Source organism: Saccopteryx leptura, chromosome 1, assembly GCF_036850995.1.
Source record: "Saccopteryx leptura isolate mSacLep1 chromosome 1, mSacLep1_pri_phased_curated, whole genome shotgun sequence".
NCBI lineage: Eukaryota > Metazoa > Chordata > Mammalia > Chiroptera > Emballonuridae > Saccopteryx > Saccopteryx leptura.
Window position 1 is genome coordinate 275,453,984 of NC_089503.1, and position 19,137 is coordinate 275,473,120.

Genomic DNA, 19,137 nt, shown 5'->3' on the forward strand with positions numbered 1-19,137 from the left:
AGCGAACTATTTTGTGAGTACTTTTGCACTCCATCGTCCTTTGCTACTGTTAATCTCCATCTTCTCCCCCTCTTTCTTTTTGTTGTTGTCACAGTTTAAATTTGGTTTTATTGTGTTCTTCTTGGAGCTTTTACTTGTGGCTCTATTTTTTTTTGTTCTTTGTATCTGATTGGAGAACCCCCTTTAGTAATTCCTGGAGTGGGGGTTTTCTGATGATAAATTCCCTCATCTTTTCTGTATCTGTGAATGTTTTTATTTCTCCTTCATATTTGAAGGATAGCTTTGATGGGTATAGTATTCGTGGCTGAAAGTTCCTCTCTTTCAGGACTTTAAATATTGGGGTCCACTCTCTTCTAGCTTGTAGAGTTTCTGCTGAGAAATCTGATGATAATATAATGGGCCTTCCTTTATATGTTGTATTCTTCTTAACCCTGGCTGCCTTGAGAATTTTTTCTTTGCTGTTGGTTTGTGTCAATTTCATTATGATATGCCTTGGAGTAGGTTTGTTGGGGTTAAGAAAACTCGGAGTTCTGTTTGCTTCTTGAACTTGAGGCTTTAGTTCTTTCCACAGGCTTGGGAAGTTCTCATCTATTATTTGTTTGAGTATGTTCTCCATTCCATTTTCTCTCTCTTCTCCCTCTGATATACCTATTATTCTTATGTTATTCTTTTTGATGGAGTCAGATAATTTTTGTAGGGCTATCTCGTTTTTTTAAATTTTTGAGTCTCTTTCTTCTTCTCTCTGCTGTGCCTTAAGTTGCTTGTCTTCTATTTCACTAATCCTCTCTTCTATCTGACCTGTTCTATTAGCTAAGCTTGTTACTTCGTTTTTCAGCTCGTGAATTGAGTTTTTCATCTCTGTTTGATTTGTTTTTATAGTTTCAATTTCCTTGGACATATATTCTTTGTGTTCATTGAGTTGTTTTCTGAGCTCCCTAAATTGCCTTTCTGTGTTTTCTTGTATATCTCGGAGGATTTTTAGGATTTCTATCTTGAATTCTCTGTCATTTAGCTCCAAGGTTTCCAATATATTAAATTTTTTCTTCATAGATTTTTCCTCATCTAGCTGTGTTACCTCTCTTTCTTTTTTATCCATGATATTCGATTTTCTCTTCCTTAATGGCATCTGAGGGTGGTTTTGTTGATAGTATTGATGAGATTTAATAAAGAATAAAAAGTTAAAAAAAAATTAAAAAAATAAAAAATCAAAAAGAGTTGTTTTTCTTAAAAAAAATTAATAATGAAATAAAGAAAAATAAAATAAAATAAAAATTTTAAAAAAAGGAAATTATTCCCTCCCTCTTTTTTTTCTCTCCTCTCCTCTCCCCTCTTTCTTGAGTAAATCTTGTGGTGAACTGTGAATTATAACAAACAATGCCTGTGATGGAGGGCCTGAATTGAGGAAAAGTAATAAAGGGGCAAAAAAAGGAAAAAAAAAGAAAAAAAAAAAAAAGAAGAAAAACGGGGGTATGGGCTCACAAAAAGCAAATAAGGAAAAAATTTGGGTCAAGAATAAAATGATTTGCTTTTAGGTGTTGGTTGTCTAAGAGTTATGATGAGAGGAATAAGAGGAAAACAGAAAAATAGGGGGACAAATTAAAAAATTACTATTGTATTTAGTGGAACAAGAACTAGATAAAATGGAGAGCCAGGGATGGGAGCACTGCTAGTGAGTTAAAAAGGTGAAGTAAAAATCCCCCAAAATGCCACAAACATAAGTTTGAGTCCCAGATAAGATAATTTGTTAGTTATTGAGGTTTGAATGAGAGGAGATGTAAAGGAGAAAGGAAGAAACTAATATAGAGGGAGAAAAGAAAGAGAAAGAGAGAGAAAAAAAAAGCAGGAACCACTAAAAGAAGAAAAAAGAAAGGAGAGAGAGAGAGAGTTAAGGGTTTTGGAGTGCAACCCTCATAGAGAGAAAGTAAGAGGAGAGAAAAGATAATGGGAGATGTAACACTTATGGGTAGTGTAGTTCAAGAAGAGGAGAGAGTAATACCGGCAGAGAGTTAATTGGCCAAATTGGAGGAGGAAAAAAAGTATCAAGAATGAAGATAAGAGAAACAAACGAACATATATAATAAAATGGGATAGGTTATAAAGTCTGCAGATTATTCTTGATTTTGAGAGGTTATCTTCTTGCTTTTTCTTTTCTCTCCCTCTTCCTGGTCGGTGACTCTGTACCCCGGGTTCTGCCCCTTTGGCACGCTCAGGTAGAGGTTTGCAGTTGATAAGTCTCTATGGCAATGTCATGTATTGTGCTTTAGTCTCGTTGGCAGTCGAGGCTCATTAGCATTTATAGGCTCCGACAGTGAGAGAGTCCGTGTTCCTGGAGCCTTTCTCATAGTCTTTCCTTCCTCAATTAGTAGCCTGATAATCCAGCTATGGGGTTGCTGCTGCCTCTGCCTGGATAGTAAGAGGCTCAAAGAGCTGGCAACTCCCCACTCTATTTCCACTCAGCACAGGGCTCTGGGTAAGGCTCAGTCAGTCAGAGCTGCTAGCATAATCAGGCGGGCTTTCCACCCACTCAAAGACCTCTGGCTCTGCCACTCTGTCCGGTAACACAGGCGGACACCCACTTCTGGGACGCTTGGAGGAAACTCTCGCTCACTAACTGCGTGCGCAGACCAGGATATCTGGCCAGCAGTCTCATGCTCTGAGTGAAACCCCCAACCGCATGGAAAAGTTGCAGCGTTGGAATTGAGTCTCGCTCCGACCCCGTGCGCGGCTTTTGCAAGGCGCTGGGTGGCCCGAGATTCTGCTTTGTCCCACACAAAGGCCCCTGACTCTGCCCCTCTGTGCGATAACATGGGCGCGCACTGCCGAGGCACTCGGAGGAATCGCTTAGTCCCTATCTGCACACGCAGACCAGGATATGAGGCCAGCCGCGTTTCCCTCTGAGTGAAACCCCCACCAGCACGGAAAATTTCCACCGTTGGAATTAGTTCTCGCTCCCTCCCGTGCATGGCTTTCCCAGGGCGCTGGGGCTGTGCAGAGATTCTGCTTTCGGCCCACAGAAAGTCCTCTGACTCTACCTTTCTGTGGGGTAACACGGGCATCCACTCCCGGGGCTCAGGAAATCTCTCGCCCACTAACTGCGCACCGACCAGGAGATCGGGTAAAATGGCTGCCCCGCTTGTCTTTCTTTGTTTGGGTTTGGCGTGAGTGTTAGCTTGTATTGCCCAGGTTGCCACAGGATCAGTTTTTCCTCAGCTTGCATCTCCGTGCCACAGCCTGGTTCGGCCATTTGTGCCATGGCCTGGATCTATTCACCCCCTTTGCCCGCCTCAGTTTCTATATTCACAGTTATCAGAGAAAGCCGCCCTGTTTAGGTTAGTGAGGAAGGTGGAGCATTTCTTACTCCCTAATTCCTTCGGGGTTTGGTTATATATTTAGCCAATTTTTCACTCGACCATACCTTCGGGTGTATTGTGAAGCATCTGGAGGCTCCAAGTATAGGTTTTTCTGTTTCTGGTTGAAGATCTTGTTGAGTTTTGGGGGAGATTTATCGGTATCGCTTCCTACCCCGCCATTACTCTGACATCATCTCTTTCTTTCTTTTTTTAATTTTACTTTACTTTAATTTTTTTTTTTTAAGAGCAAGAGAGACAGGAAGGGAGAGAGATAAGAAGCATCAACTTGTAGTTATAGCATCTTAGTAGTTCATTGATTGCTTTCTTATATGTGCCTTGACTGGGGGGCTCCAGCTGAGCGAGTGACCCCTTGCTCAAGCCAGCAACCACGGGGTCATGTCTATGATCCTGTGCTCAAGCTGGCAACCCTGCACTCAAATTGGTGAGCCCACACTCAAGCCAATGAGCCCGCGCTCAAGCTGGTGAACTTGGGGTTACGAACCTGGGTCCTCAGCGTCCCAGGATGATGCTCTTTGCTGCTGCACCACCGCCTGGTCAGGCACTAAGAGTCACTTTCTTTTCCTTCTGGTTTAGAGCACTCCTTCCTGAATATGTATTAGGCTTAACCATGCTGAAACTTCCTTTGTTTAATCTCTGATTTCTGTTTTACTTGTTCAGACTTCTTCGTATGCACCTCATACCATCTATATTATTACTTTGTTAAAACCTCTCCTAGAGTGCACATTTACAGTAAATCAACAATCTTGGTGAAGAGGTAATAATTTAAAATAGTTTTTCTTTTTTATAGCTTGCTTTCTAGCTCCCCCTACCTGCCTAGGGAAAAGATAACATGAGGATATTGAGAAATTACAGGGAAATCTTTAGTTTTGGTTTGTGGGTAGGTTATTTATTATAAAGATAATATCATACAGTATCAACAGAATACATAATCACTAGAGGCCAGTTAAAAAATAATAATGTGTTGGTGAGGATGTGGAAAAAGTGAACCCCTGTGCACTGTTAATAGGAATGCAGACTGGTGCAGCCACTGTGGAAAACGGTATGGAGATTCCTCAAAAAGTTAAAAATGGAACTGCCTTATGGCCCAGCAATTTCACTTCTGAACCCAAAACACTAATTTGAAAGAATATATATGAATGCTTATGTTCATTGCAGTGTTGATTTACAATAGCCAAGATATGAAAGCAACCTAAGTGTTCATCAATGTGTGGATACCATGGTACATATATACAATAGAATGTTACTCAGTCACAAAAAGAATGAATTCTTATCATTTGCAACAGTATGGATGGATATAGAGGTTATTATGCTAAATAAAATAATTCAATTAGAGAAAGATAAATACCATATGATTTCTGAATATCGTTAATTCAACAGTTACTTTCTAAGCCCACCATTTTTTTAGGACCTGTCATCAATCGGCATTTATTAAAAAGCTGTTGAGTCTCACAAGCTCAAACACTTTGTATCTAAGTGAATCTGGAGAACAGAGAAGGCTTTTTTTTTTTTTTTAAATACTAAGATTATTCCACCAGAGAGAGATAAGATTATTTTGAAGCCACTAGACATGAGACTCTCCTTTTATTTTAAATATATATGAGAAAAGGGACACAGTGGCACAGGACGGAAGGAGAGTTTTGGCAGTGCGGTCCCACCTGGGGCTGCACGCTGAAAGCCCTGCATAGCTTTGCCTACTACTCGTGTCTGGGTCCCGCTGCTAAGAATCTGGTTTCTTTGGTCTGGCACACAGCCTAAGCATCAGAATTTTTAAAATGTGGCCCCAAAGATGAGAAACTTGGAGCTAGAAGGTCTTTCATCATAGAAGCATCGTTATTCCTATGAAGTTTTCTAGTTCCGTTGGAAAGAATCAGGCCTACCCCTCTAGCTTCATTTTTTTCTTTTTTCCTTGCATTCTTACTCTGCACTTGAGTGCATGCTTAGAAGTTGGAATGACCTAGCTACAATACCAACCTACCTTTGGCATGTTACTGAACTGCTCTCTAAGCCTCAGTTTCCTCGTTTATAAAATCAGGGTAATGATATCCAGCATACCTGTGAGGGGTTATAGGAAGTGCCTAGGACCACAGTTGGCATATAGAAAGCTCTCAGTAAATGTGGTGTTATAACTTAGCAGTTAAAAGCATGGGCTTGGGAGTCAGAGATAACTGGGAGTCATACACTTCCATCTGCATGCCAATTCAGTCCTCTTTTCTCATCTACCCACAAAAGTACCACAGAATCTAGGGTTGTTTTAAGGTGAGTCAATGAGCTAATGGAATGAAGTACCTAGTACTCTTATCTGGCAAGAAGTGACCTCTCAACATACAACAGATAATATTATGAGGCTTTCTTTCTTATCTAAAGAGCAGTCCGTTGGCTTTTACATAACAGAATTTAGTCTTCTGGAGAGATGTATTTACTATCTCTTTGCTCAGATATTTTTTTCTATTTAAAATTCTATTAAAAATGTTTCTGTATAGACAGTTTTCCCACTTTTTTCATTTTTTTCTTTCCTCCAAGGAAATGTGTTTCTCTTCTGAATGTTGGTAACATCTGGGAGGGAACCCAAATATATTGCTATGGTATCACTCACTCTGTGGACATTAAAAATACTTTACACCTGAGAGAATTTTGAGAAAAACGTGTGTTTAGAAAAAACACCATCTATAGAATCAGATAATTAAACAAACCAAACAAATAAAAACCCTTTTTCTTTCAGTGCACTAAACAGTTAGCTTTAATCTCGCTCCTGACCAAGTACCTATACCAGGGGTTCCCAAACTACGGCCCACGGGCCGCATGCGGCCCCCTGAGGCCATTTATCCGGCCCCCGCAGCACTTCCAGAAGGGGCACCTCTTTCATTGGTGGTCAGTGAGAGGATGCATCCTGTGCTCCTGGAGTACTGTATGTGGTGGCGCTGCAAAGCATGGCGTCGCTTACGTACAGTACTACTTCCAGTGATGCGAGATGCACGCGTCGCGGCTCTGGAAGCGCGTCATATCACTTGTTACGGCTAGCAGTGACAAATATGGAACCAGACATTGACCATCTCATTAGCCAAAAGCAGGCCCATAGTTCCCATTGAAATACTGGTCAGTTTGTTGATTTAAATTTACTTGTTCTTTATTTTAAATATTGTATTTGTTCCCATTTTGTTTTTTTTTTACTTTAAATAAGATATGTGCAGTGTGCATAGGGATTTGTTCATAGTTTTTTTTTTATAGTCTGGCCTGCCAATGGTCTGAGGGACAGTGAACTGGCCCCCTGTGTAAAAAGTTTGGGGACCCCTGACCTATACATTGCTAAGGAACCAGAGTTTTCGTTCTCCCATTCTCTCAAAAGTGTGTGTTTATGCTCAGAAGTGTCTTCAAAAGGCTAAATATTCACCTTGTTAAAATTCTGTATGTGTGTTTTTTTTAATAAAGTGAATTTCATTTATGAAAGAAATCAATTCTCTATTGTCAGACACAGTAAAATCTCAACAATTTGTGTCTTTGAACTAGAGAAAAGTCAATGATAGTGCAGTGGTACCTTGAGATATGAGCAGACCAACATACAAATCTCTTAAGATACGAGCTGTGAGTTGGTCCGTATTTTTGTTCGAGATCCAAGTGAAATTCCGAGATACGAGTCGTGATTCGGGAAACTGCCGCTTCAGCACTTTTTAATGACACTTGTCACATTTCTGTAACATTTTAAAAGGCAGGCAAAAGCAAACCTCTTTGGATAGGTTTTTATTCAAAAGTCCTGCAAGTGAAAGTGCCGAAAGTGCAGCCAAAAAGGCAAAAACAGGTGATGATTAAATGAAAAATACCTAATGTTAAGCTTAGGTTAAGTTTAAAGTTAAGAAAGTGCATTTTTTTTACAATTAAGTTTTTGTGGTTTCATTTTAAGTAAAGAAAGTGCAGTTTTAGTTTTGTTTAAAGTAAATAAAATGCAGTTTTAGTTTATATTTAGTGTTAAGAAAGTGCAGTTTTAGTTTATGTGTCTACAGTGCCTGCATCCCTTCCTCCCTCCCTCCCTCCTCCTCCGCCATTCACCTCTGTTAGCCGCACTCGTCTGTCTCCAAGGTAAGAATACAGTACTAAATAACACTTTTTTCTTTTATTTCATATATTTTGTTATACATTGGTAAAGTGTACATGTGTGTTTCTTAATTAAAAACGTGTCTTTTTTCATAATTTAGGATGGTTTTGGGATGTTTCACAGGGCTGGAATGGATTAAATCTATTTCAATTATTATAAATGGGAGAAATTTGTTTGATATACGAGTTGACTGACTTATGAGCTCGGTTACAGAACGAATTAAACTCATCTCAAGGTACCACTATAGTTATTTTTTAAATTTAATTTTACTAGGCTATAGGAGGCCTATATAACCTGTTTTTTAGCTTTTATTGTTATTGTTTTATTTTTCCCACACAACCCTACGTGGTATCTGAAGCAAGAATTTTTTATTTGCCAGATAAATTCAATGAGGCAAAAATGTGAACTGACAAGTTCCCAGCGAGCTGAACAGTAGAAGCACAGAGCTCCCCCTGGCCTGCTGGCCCGCACCACAGGCTCTTCTGACTGGACTCTCCCCTAAAGTTGGGTTAATACTGATTAGTAAAAAATATTTATAATTGAAATTAGTTGTTGCTTATTCACTACCATTTCTGAATAAAGGCTATCTGACTCTTTATTAAATAAAACCTCACATAACCAGAGTTGTATCATCTTTAGGTTAACTGATAATTTATATTTTATCATCTGTGTTCTGAAGGTCTTTTAATGGTGCTTATATTACCTCCATGTCAGTAAATCTCATCATGTCCCAGATTGCTATAGCCTTGGACTATAATGCATATTTCCCATAGCTTTCTAGAATATTTTAGTTCTTAATCAATCATCTTTCAGTAGCAAGTTAGAAAATCAACTCAAGCCATCTTAAGCAGGAAAGGGATTGATTGGCTTTCGTAAGTAGAGTGGGAGCAGTGGATCTGTTGGGGCTCAAATTGTTGTTGCCAAGGTCGTTATGCCCTTACATTTGTACTGCCTCTCTCTCTCCATCTCCTGTCTTAGCTTCCAGCAGGTGTTAGCTGAGGGCTGTCCAATTTCAGATATCTTCCCCTGTGAAGGCTGGTGATCATCAACCCCGAAACACCCCATTTCTTGGGTATCCTAACAAACAAGCTGCCACATCTTTGAAAGTGAGGAAACACATCTTTCATGTTCTGTAGATGAAAATGAACTCAGTGGGGTTACATGAGCAGCTTAGGCTACACACCCACTGTTTAATTCAGTTGCACAGGGCAGGATGCTATGCCTGTCAACTCAAGCAGAACGGCTTGGCTGCTTGGGAAGAGCCACAGAGAATGGAGAAGGAAGGGAAGCTGTGCCATGAGAATGGTGGATAGCCACTGCACTATATGGCTCTTGTGCCTGACACTTTTACTTAGACAGTTCTCTACATTTTAATCTTGCCCAGATGGAAAAGTGATCAATTAAAAGGCCTGGGAGGGTATTTTGTGGACGATAGCATTAATGCTTTGTAGTAGTTATTGTATGTTTGTTAGATCAATTGCTTGTTTTTTGTATACCTCTGGGGGATTCCTAGTCCAACAGTGGGTCTAGGCTTTATTTCCTAGCCTTGACTATGATATGGTAGTACTTTTCAAACTTGTTTGGTAATGTCCTCTGAAAGTCAAGGAAAGTGAATAATATAACCAGAGACTAAGGGAGGCAAGCAAGCATCACATTTATTTGAGGACACTCATGTTTTACATTAAACATTCATTCATACCTTGTAATATATTCCATTTAAGTTGAATAAAAAGCAAATTAAAATATTACCTAGTTAACTCATTATTTTAGGCAGATGTATCATGTTCCTTTGATTTGGAATAATTCAAGATGAAGAGTGCAGGTTTGAAAAAAAATGGGTGGGTTTTCAGAATACATGTTCATTAAAATTAGGATTTTTAACATTTGTCCCACATTTTGGCAAAGTTAGGCATTTCTTGGGTATATTGAATAGTCTTAGTGAAGAGAGTACAGATTTGGTGTGCTGCTACTTCATTGCTGTCACTTGATACAAGTTATTTCTCTAAGTCTAAGTTTCTCATCTGAGTAATGGAAATAATCATGGGAACTGGTTCAGTACTGGTATGAAGTTTTAAAGTTTTTATTTATTTATTTATTTATTTTTAAATTAATTTTACTAGGGTGACATCAATAAATCAGGGTACCTATGTTCAAAGAAAGCATGTCCAGGTTATCTTGTCAATCAATTATGTTGTATACCCATCACCCAAAGTCAGATTGTCCTCCGTCACCCTCTATCTAGTTTTCTTTATGCCCCTCCCCCCCTTTTCCTCTCCCCTCCCCCGTAACCACCACACTCTTATCAATGTCTCTTAGTCTCGTTTTTATGTCCTACCAATGTATGGAATCATGCAGTTCTTGTTTTTTTCTGATTTACTTATTTCACTTTGTATAATGTTATCAAGATCCCACCATTTTGTTGTAAATGATCCGATGTCATCATTTCTTATGGCTGAGTAGTATTCCATAGTGTATATGTGCCACATCTTCTTTATCCAGTCTTCTATTGAAGGGCTTTTTGATTGTTTCCATGTCTTGGCCACTGTGAACAATGCTGCAATGAACACGGGGCTGCATGTGTCTTTACGTATCAATGTTTCTGAGTTTTTGGGGTATATACCCAGTAGAGGGATTGCTGGGTCATAAGGTAGTTCTATTTTCAGTTTTTTGAGGAACCACCATACTTTCTTCCATAATGGTTGTACTACTTTACATTCCCCTGGTATGAAGTTTTAAATGAAATAATTCATATAAAATTCTTGGTAGGTGAAAAAAAAAACACTCAACTTTGAACTGTTATTAACTTGGCTATTTATCTGTGTTGTTATATCTCTACTTTTCAAGTTATAATTTCACAATTTTGCTTTGTGTTTTCTCTCTTTTTCAAATGAGTGCAGATAGATTATTAGGTTCTAATTTAATGCTATACTGTTAACTAGAGAATGTATATAAAATACATATATACATACTAAGAGCATAGTACACAATGATTACATTCACATGTGAGTTAAAGACCTGAGTATGTTAGTATGGAAGATGGGGAGGTAAGGATTGAAGCATATTTATAATCAGTGTGCTTCCTGTTTCTTGAAAGGAATTATGGCGCATCTCTTTTTGCCCAATGTGAAGCAGTGGACTACGGGTGTCAGCAGGTTCTGTGGCTATATGGGGAGGACCATCAGATAACGGAAGTTGGAACCATGAATGTTTTTCTTTACTGGATAAATGAAGATGGAGGTAATCAACTCAGATTTTAGCTCCTTGCTCCCCCCCCCCCCCCACCTAGTCATTTGCAATGGGATTAGAAAGACAAGAGCTAGAACCTTAGAACAAGGGAGTAAATAGCACAAATCCAATATTTAGGGACTATGCTTTTACTGTCCAAGTAGATATGAGTTTAAGTTTACATAATTTATCAAGGTTTTGTTTCTTCTTTTTGTTTTTGGGCTGTGGAGGTACTTATTATTGAGATATAAATTTAAGGAATTTAAATCTCCATGATTTGAAGATTTGCTGCCTTATCCCTTTTGCTACCTTAACATTTTTCTTCTTGAAAATTTCTTGTATTGGGCGATACGTCTCAGATCAATTCAGTGGTCACACCCCCTATACTATGTATAGTATAAAATGCTATAGTCATAATCTACTAATTCTACTGACAAGAAATTTAGTATACTCCCTTGCTGTGATTCTTTCAACAATGTTGCCCTTTATACATATTTTGATACCCTATCAAGAGCCTTTCAGCTTTATCTGGAGCTCAGTGAGATTGAAGCATACTTTTTAAGGACACACTGCTCTATTTTAGGATTGTATTTAGATCCAGTTCATTCAAGTCTATTATTATATATCTAGTATAAAAATGAGTACTTCTTTACTACCTTTAATATCCCAAATGCTCATTTCTCTCTTTGCAACTTAAAAAAAAAATTATTAGTTGGTAGAGACCATAGGAGTTCAGTGAAGATCACTGTCTGTAGTACTGAATCAAGTGGCCAGTAATGATGTGTGTGTGGGGGGGGAGGGGGCTGCAGATGCATGCATTTATTTCTAGTAGAATTTTAATAGTCCACTCGTCCACTGATGGACACTTGGGCTGTTTCCAGATCGTCGCTATTTAATGAGAACTGAGGAACGGAATTGAGACAGAGGAGGGATCAAAAGGACCAGAAAAAAAGAGGACAGAGGGAAAGGGGACGATAGGATGAGATAAACCTGAAGGGAAGGGGGGAGGGTGCTGTAGGGAGGGGGACAAGGGAAATATTGAGGGGAATAGGGGGGAGGGGAGATGCATTTGAGGTGACCCTAGAATCTATGTAAAACAATTAATTAAATAAAAAATATTAAAGAAAAAAAGAGCCAGAAAAAAAAAAAGAATTGTAATAGTCATAAAAAATGTAAAGACATTTTTAGGCTTTTTTTTTTCTTTTTGCATTCTTAGGCTATTCATTTCATAGTACTGAGTGTGGGAATATAAAATGTTAAATTTCAAAGTCTCAATATTGGTTTCAATTAAAATTTTAAATAAAATTTTATCTTAAAGTAGCTAGAATAGTCTCTATTGCTCTTTTATTATTTGGCTACAAAGAGAGGGAAATGGTAACTCACGGCTGGCAATAGAGCTCTACACTAACTTGAGCCTTAGTTGCAGAGACTGATAAGATTGAACCATGTAGTCTGGTGAGAGGTAGCATAAACAGGAGGTGTGGTGAGTGCACCTTGTCCTGAGATTGGCCGTTGGTAATCCTGGCATGTGAAAGGGAGGATACAGATCATGCTCATTCTTCCATTCCTGCTATTTGTACTTGGCACTATTTAAAAACAAAACTTATACTGGAATATTTGTGATTTCTAAATTTGAGTTATTACATATGACATATGTCAAAAGCTGTGCTTGAAAGATTGACAGCAGTATTAAACTGCAATTAGGAGATAATAGATTGACTCAACTCGTGCTACCCACCTGCCCACTTTTATCCTCAGCACCCCTCTCCAAACCCACACAACTCTAAATAGAAATAATTACACTAGATAGAAGTGACAACATCTTTTATGGAGGGGGATGTCAGGATTTAAGCACAGTCTGAATCAGAGCTACATGATATAACCAGAAATTGTCTTGGTGAAAAATTACCCCTTATCCAAACAATGATCATGAACCATTTCCACTATAGCTTTTAAAAGTCAGAATAGAAATGAGTGGATTTTTCTTCTGACTCTTAGAAAATATACGAGACCTTAAGAGTTATTATTCAGATTATGGTTGCCTGAGATAATTTTAATGTGAATGTGCCCTTTCAATTTAGGCTGTTAGGTTGTTCACCTAACAGATTAAATGGCAATTAAAGTAAAGAGAAAGGAAATGTAATCTATATTTGGACAGTACCATAAGAGAAGGCAGTAGAATGTTGGGAATAACTTTTGGGCTAAAACCAAAAGAAGACAATGAAGCAACTCTATAGTAACTTTGATTTATACCATGTGGCTTTAACCCTTTGAGTAGTGAGTTTTTTTCATGCTTGCTGACCCCTGGGAGTGAGTTTTTTTCAAAAAATAAAATTAGTTCCAGTTTTATTAACTTAAAATCATGTTGTTTGATAACCAACTTATGGAAACAAGAAGTACATACATTTGCCTTTTTTTAATGTTGCCTTACACATTTTTAAAATAAAAATTTTTGTATGATCATACTCTAAATCAGTGGTAGTCAACTTGGTCCCTACCGCCCACTAGTGGGCATTCCAGCTTTCATGGTGGGCAGTAGCGAAGCAACCAAAGTGTAAATAAAAAGATAGATTTAACTATAGTAAGTTGTTTTATAAAGATTTATTCTGCCAAACTTAGCGAAAATTCGACATAAAGTACTTGGTAAGTAATTATTATTATATACTTTAATTTGCTATAATGCTGCTTTATAAATTTTATAAAGTAAAGTTACTTTCCAACTTTATAAATCACCATTACTGTGGAACCGGTGGGCGGTTAGAAAATTTTACTACTAACAGAGATACAAAAGTGGGCGGTAGGTATAAAAAGGTTGACTACCCCTGCTTTAGATGGTCAGGAGGTACGAGGATTTTCTCAAAGGATTAAAAAAATGTAAAGAATAATAAGTTGGAAATCAGCAAAATATTTTTTACACACTTTACCACAGTGGGTATAAGCAGAGGTTTTTAGTAATAACCCATCGTCTTTTCATAAGCCTCCATACTTCCTGCTTCTTTTTGACAAGATGGTTGCCCCAGAAAGATTGATAAGGTAGATAATCTGCTCACAGCACAGTGTAGTGCTTGATTCCTACATGTGGCACTTGTCCTATAACTCATATTGATTTTGATATCAGTAACAGCAGCCCTGATGGTTAGGGTCACACATCCCCTATTCTCTTTTTTACTCAGCAGATGAGTCATTTAACACATACTCACTTGCTGTTCACTGGAACAGTTTTTACCTTGTAGTGGAGACTGGAGCCACCCTGAGAATTGGAGCCAGTTATTATGGCTTAGTTGATAGATAGTTTGGGGGAATGATCATGGCAATGAGTGATGTTCCTCAAACTGTTCAGGCCCTACGAGTCCTTTTGGACATCAGACGTTTACACCAAGTTGCTCAGAACATTCTTCTCTCCCTTGTCCGCATACACTGCCTGCAAGTCTTTGCACACATGTCCCATACTCAGTAAGGCTTTCCTTGAGTGTTTTAATGAGAATTGTAAATGCCACCCTGTCACTTCCCAGCATTTATCACCTTTTCTTTATGGTCTACCATACTGTGTAACATAATAATTGTTTGCCTCTGCCTATTAGAATGTAGTCGGGGAGTTTTATCAGTTTTGTTCACTGTTGTAGCTGTAGTGCGTGGATAAGCCAGCTGCACATGGTAGGCGCTCAGTCTATAGCTGCTCCTTATGATGCGGTATCCTGATAAACCCGTTGTAAGTTGAAAGTATCATAAGTCAAAAAGGCATTTAATACACCTAACCTACTGAACATCATAGCTTAGCCTAGTCTACCTTAAATGTGCTCAGAACACAATATCCAAAATGCTAGCAACAGAGTGCACTGTAGACTATCAGTTGTTTACCCCTGTGAGCACGAGGCTGACTGGGCGCCGTGACCCCCAGTTGCTGCCACTGCCCAGCCTCACAAGAGAGAGAGTGTGCTGCATATCTCCAGCCCTGGAAAAGACACAATTCAAAGTTTGGTTTTTACTTAATGAGTATCACTTTCACACTGTCTTAAAGTAAAGAAGTCTTAAGTGAAGCCATTGTTAAGTTGAGCCTGTCAATCTGTTGAATAAATGAATAATTGTTGTTGGTGTTTAGGGTACTTAGGCTAAACCCACATTCCTGGTTCCCATTTGTGCTTGATTTGGGGATGTCACCGATGAATCCTGTTGTTATTGCTTCTGAATTCTTCAGCTCCCAAAAAAGATTTCTCTGTCAAAAACAAGCTGCATTTGTAGGCTCTGTTTTCCTCATGTTGGGCAATCTGGAGCCAGTTCTGGCTCTGGTGAGCATGTTTGTGGTTGCAGAGGAAAATGAATATTCTCACCCAAATGTTGTCAAGTCATCATCTCTGTCTGGCAACCAGAGAAACAGATGTTCTGTTCCTTGACCTCAGGCTGGCGGTTACAGTTGGGTGTTAAATATATTTCACAAAACTGCATTTGCACATGTGAGGCTGCTGTTTTTACTTAACTTGATAGAGTCTTAGAGCTCAACAAGCCTTAGGAAAAGGTCCAGTTTGGGGGCACTGGAAGTATGTTTGTCCAGATGTGTGGTATGTGTGCATATATACACATACACATGTAGATTCATACATTTATGTGTTTGACTAGCTAGCTATTTTGAGAGCAACATTCCTAAATATGATAAAAAGTAGCCTAAAGGACATTTACAAGACCAAACTTTTCTTCTTCCAGAAAGCAGTTTTTAGCAGATGATTTTCAGATACCAAATGAAAAAAAAAATTTTACTGCTGTAGCCTAGCAAAGAGGATTATTCATTTATTTTTTAATTCAAAGACACTTATTATATACCACTCTGAGCTGGGCAGAATGCTGAGTTTTGGGGACACAAGAATGAATAGAGAGGGAGTGTTGGTTTTCCAGACAGCTTGTTTATTGGGGTGTGTGTTTTAACCATGGTGGAACAGATGAGCCCAGACCACAGTATACTAAGGGAAAGGGAAAGACCCCAGTGTTGGGACACTTAAGGTCTGGTCTTGCCTGTCACCCAGTGTCAACAACCTTGCAAGTCACTTAAATTTATAGGGCCTCAGTTTTTTCTGTAAAATAAGGATTGCAATAGGTGATTTTCAAAGTCTCTTTTAGATGCAAAACATGGCTTGGGAAAGTGCAGAGACACCAGTGTGATTTCTATACAGCTTTTGCTATCTGGTGATCCTTTCAGGCATACCTTATGAATTCCTGTACAAACACCTGGTGAGAAACACACCATCTATTACAAGGTTCAGCATCTCTATAAGGCAGTGATGTAAGGTTTGAATTTCTCACAAGATGCAGATTCCTGGGCACCAGAGGTGGGGAGGAGAGAGGGGCGCTGAGTACCAGAGCTTTCCTTCTGGAAGGAGTGCTTGTGGACGAGGGGCCACACTGGCTCATGTAGACGGATCATCATGCCAACCCTCAGGGGGCCTTGGAGTGCCTGTGGTCATTCTCAAGTAGAGGTCATTCTCAGCCTTGGCTCATGACCCATGAGTCACCTGTGGAATTTTGTTTTGTTTTTTGGATTTCTTTTTTTTTCTTTCCTTTTTTTTTTTTGTTAGCTACATACATATTTAGGCCCATCCTGGTCCTATTACATTTGAATCTCAGAGGGTGAAGTCAGCAACTCCATATGTGATGTAGATACTCACTCTGCTGTTTGAAAATCACTGTGAAGATATTTATCAAAGGACAGTGTGGGAGCAGTGACTGGCCTGAATAGGCACCCATACTTCTTGGGGGTAGGCGCATCCACAGTATTCTTGAAAGGTTCAGTAATGACCAGTGTTCCTGAGTAAGTTCCTGTCTACATTATTCTAATTACTAACTAGCTTTAACCCACTAAAGTATATTTTGACTTCAGAATGTTCCTCTTAAGAGTATTCTATAACTGTTACTGGAAAACCATCACAGTTTTTACTGGTTAAGGATACATTGAAGATGATTCGATGAATGGTTCTTTCCCTCCCCCCTCCTTTCCTTCCTTCCCTCTTCCCTCCCTCCCCTCCTCCCTCCCTCCCTCCCTCCCTCCTTTTCCTCATCTTCCTCTTCCTTTTTTTCTTCAGTCTACCTGAAGTGTATGTAAATTGATTTGAGAAATTTGACAATGCAGAACAGTAACATTATTTTATGCTTATTACTAGCAAAGTTGCAAGAAACAATCTTTTAAAATGGCTATTGGTACAAGGCGTGGCTAATAGAATTAAAGTTTGAAAATATTCCAATTTGTACTTGACAGAAGAAGAGCTGGCAACTCCTCCGCTAGATGGCATCATTCTTCCAGGAGTGACAAGGCAGAGCATTCTGGACCTGGCACGCAAGTGGGTGGGTCTTTGACATGAACAACTTTTATAAGCATAAAACAAAAAGTAATCAAAATAAACCCAGTTTAGTGTTGAAATAAGCCCTGTAGTAGCAACCAGTGTTATCTAATCTTTATTCTTCACTTAAGTGAAAATAACTCTTCTAGGACTGTCTTGGCAAGGCTATCAAATAGGTATTGTTTATAGTAAGGGTGGAGAAAAACCAGTTTGTTAAGTTGCCCTGGTGAGTGAGTATTCTACTACTAGTCTCAAGTTCTCTATCAGGTGTCTCCTAGGAACTCACCTGGCTAAAACTGGTGTGCTTCCATTTAGCCAGCCCTTAACTAGTCAAGTCTAAGTGTATTGTTTCCAAGTGGCAGCGTTTTGTAGTTTGTCCCTTCCTCTGTTTATTCTAGCGTAACCATGTTTATATCATTTCAAGAATTTTACTGACATAAATGTTTACTAACATAACATTACTAGGTGGCTGTGTTCTTTTTCCCTCCTTCATGCCCTCTGTCCTCCCAAATCCACACACATGCTTTTTAAAAAACCAAAACACCCAAGTAAGTGTAAAATTGTTTTCAGTAGACTTTTGGATTCATGTGACACAGGCAAGCATGTTAAACTATTTGGTATTGGAAATGACATTATAACATACTCAAGATGAATGTTGAATGAGTTGGTTTTCTGGCAAAGGTTCTTGGATGGAACTTTTGACCCATGTGTTAAACTGATGTCCAAGGGACATGAAAAGGCTTTGAGCATACTGTGGTCAAACAGTTACTAATAGGGGAAATGTTTAGAAACACACATTATCTAAGAGTACTAGCAGTTTCTCTGGAAAAGACTTTGGAAATGGAGGAAATAGGCCTTGTCTACTTCAGGGTTTTGTGGAAGTATTTATAGCACAACTGCCACATGCTGGCTGGCACATTGGGCATGACATTTACAAACTGTTTGTATAATTTCAAGCAGCTTGCCCTGTCCTAAATATGTTTGCAGTTGGAAAGATAGATTTTCGAAGCTCAGTAATTTTTGTTTTATTAAAGAAAAAATTCAACCAAGTGCAGAAGGTTTGATGACAGTTGCAAGTGGAAATGTGCTCCCGCACTAATGATTTGCTAGCATGAAAATGGGTTATTATGCAGGAAGTTTTGTCTTGACTCCCTAGCTGTAATTTATTTTAAAAGCTATTTTAAAAACAGTGAGACATAAATGCCAAGAGGCATGTGGGGGTTACCATTACTTGCCAGACAGGGGAAATTGTCCAAAGATAAGGAAGGGTGAGCAGAGTAAAAACAATTCTGTTTATTTACAAGAAAATTTTTTTTCCCCAGAGCACAGAGCTCAGCTTGTTTTCAGTTAACTTGGCTGATTTTCTGGAATTTATTTACCTTTGAACAACATAATTGCAATTACAGACTGAGATAAATTGAAACTTGCAAAAAGCCATATTTCTATTGCAGGCACATTTTCCTACCCTTCCAAATATATACTTACAGCATGATGCATTCTTCTAATGTTTTGAATCTTGCCAAGGACTGTGATTTCCATTTTTATCTATTGTGTATTTGTAGGTTTTAAAAAACACTCTCATCGTATTTCTTTTTCTAAACATCTGTCCATTCTTTGTTGTCCTTAATTCAAATAGCCTGTTGACAAACTTTGAACTTGAACTACTAACATCAAAGTATGAGAATTAAACAGATGAAAGAATGCATATTAAATAGATTGCATTAACAGATAGCCTTAAAAGTCATAATTTTTTGTTTTCATTTCTTATCCTGGGGCAAATAAAATATTTATATAGTTTAGCAGAAGTTGATGAGGTTATACCAATAATTCTGTGATAAAACTCAATCTAATATAATACTAAGAATAAGGGAGAGGATTACTGCTATAAAGTCACCTGAATCAGTTAATTTAATTTAGGAAGAAAAAATATATAATGAAGTCCAAATATACTTTCAATGTTTTAAAAAAATGAAATCTTTCAGATATTTAAACACAATCTATGTTTTTACTTCATAAAAGACAGAGTAGAGAAAGGACCAAATTTGGAGTGAGTTGGATCAGATCTTGAATTCAGATTCACTTTATGCCATACTGGCTGTGTGGCCCTCAACTTCCTTGAATCTTTATTTCT

General features: G+C 38.4%; 1 protein-coding gene across 4 annotated transcripts in view; it reads left to right on the forward strand.

Moving 5' to 3' along the window:
• Positions 1-19,137, forward strand: part of BCAT1 (branched chain amino acid transaminase 1) — a 118,257-nt gene that overhangs the window by 80,825 nt on the left and 18,295 nt on the right. For all 4 annotated transcript variants that reach the window (XM_066354388.1, XM_066354369.1, XM_066354379.1 and 1 more), the window contains exons 7-8: positions 10,553-10,695; positions 16,925-17,010. In XM_066354388.1, the coding sequence (XP_066210485.1) occupies positions 10,553-10,695; positions 16,925-17,010 (229 nt within the window). The remainder of the gene's footprint in view (positions 1-10,552; positions 10,696-16,924; positions 17,011-19,137) is intronic.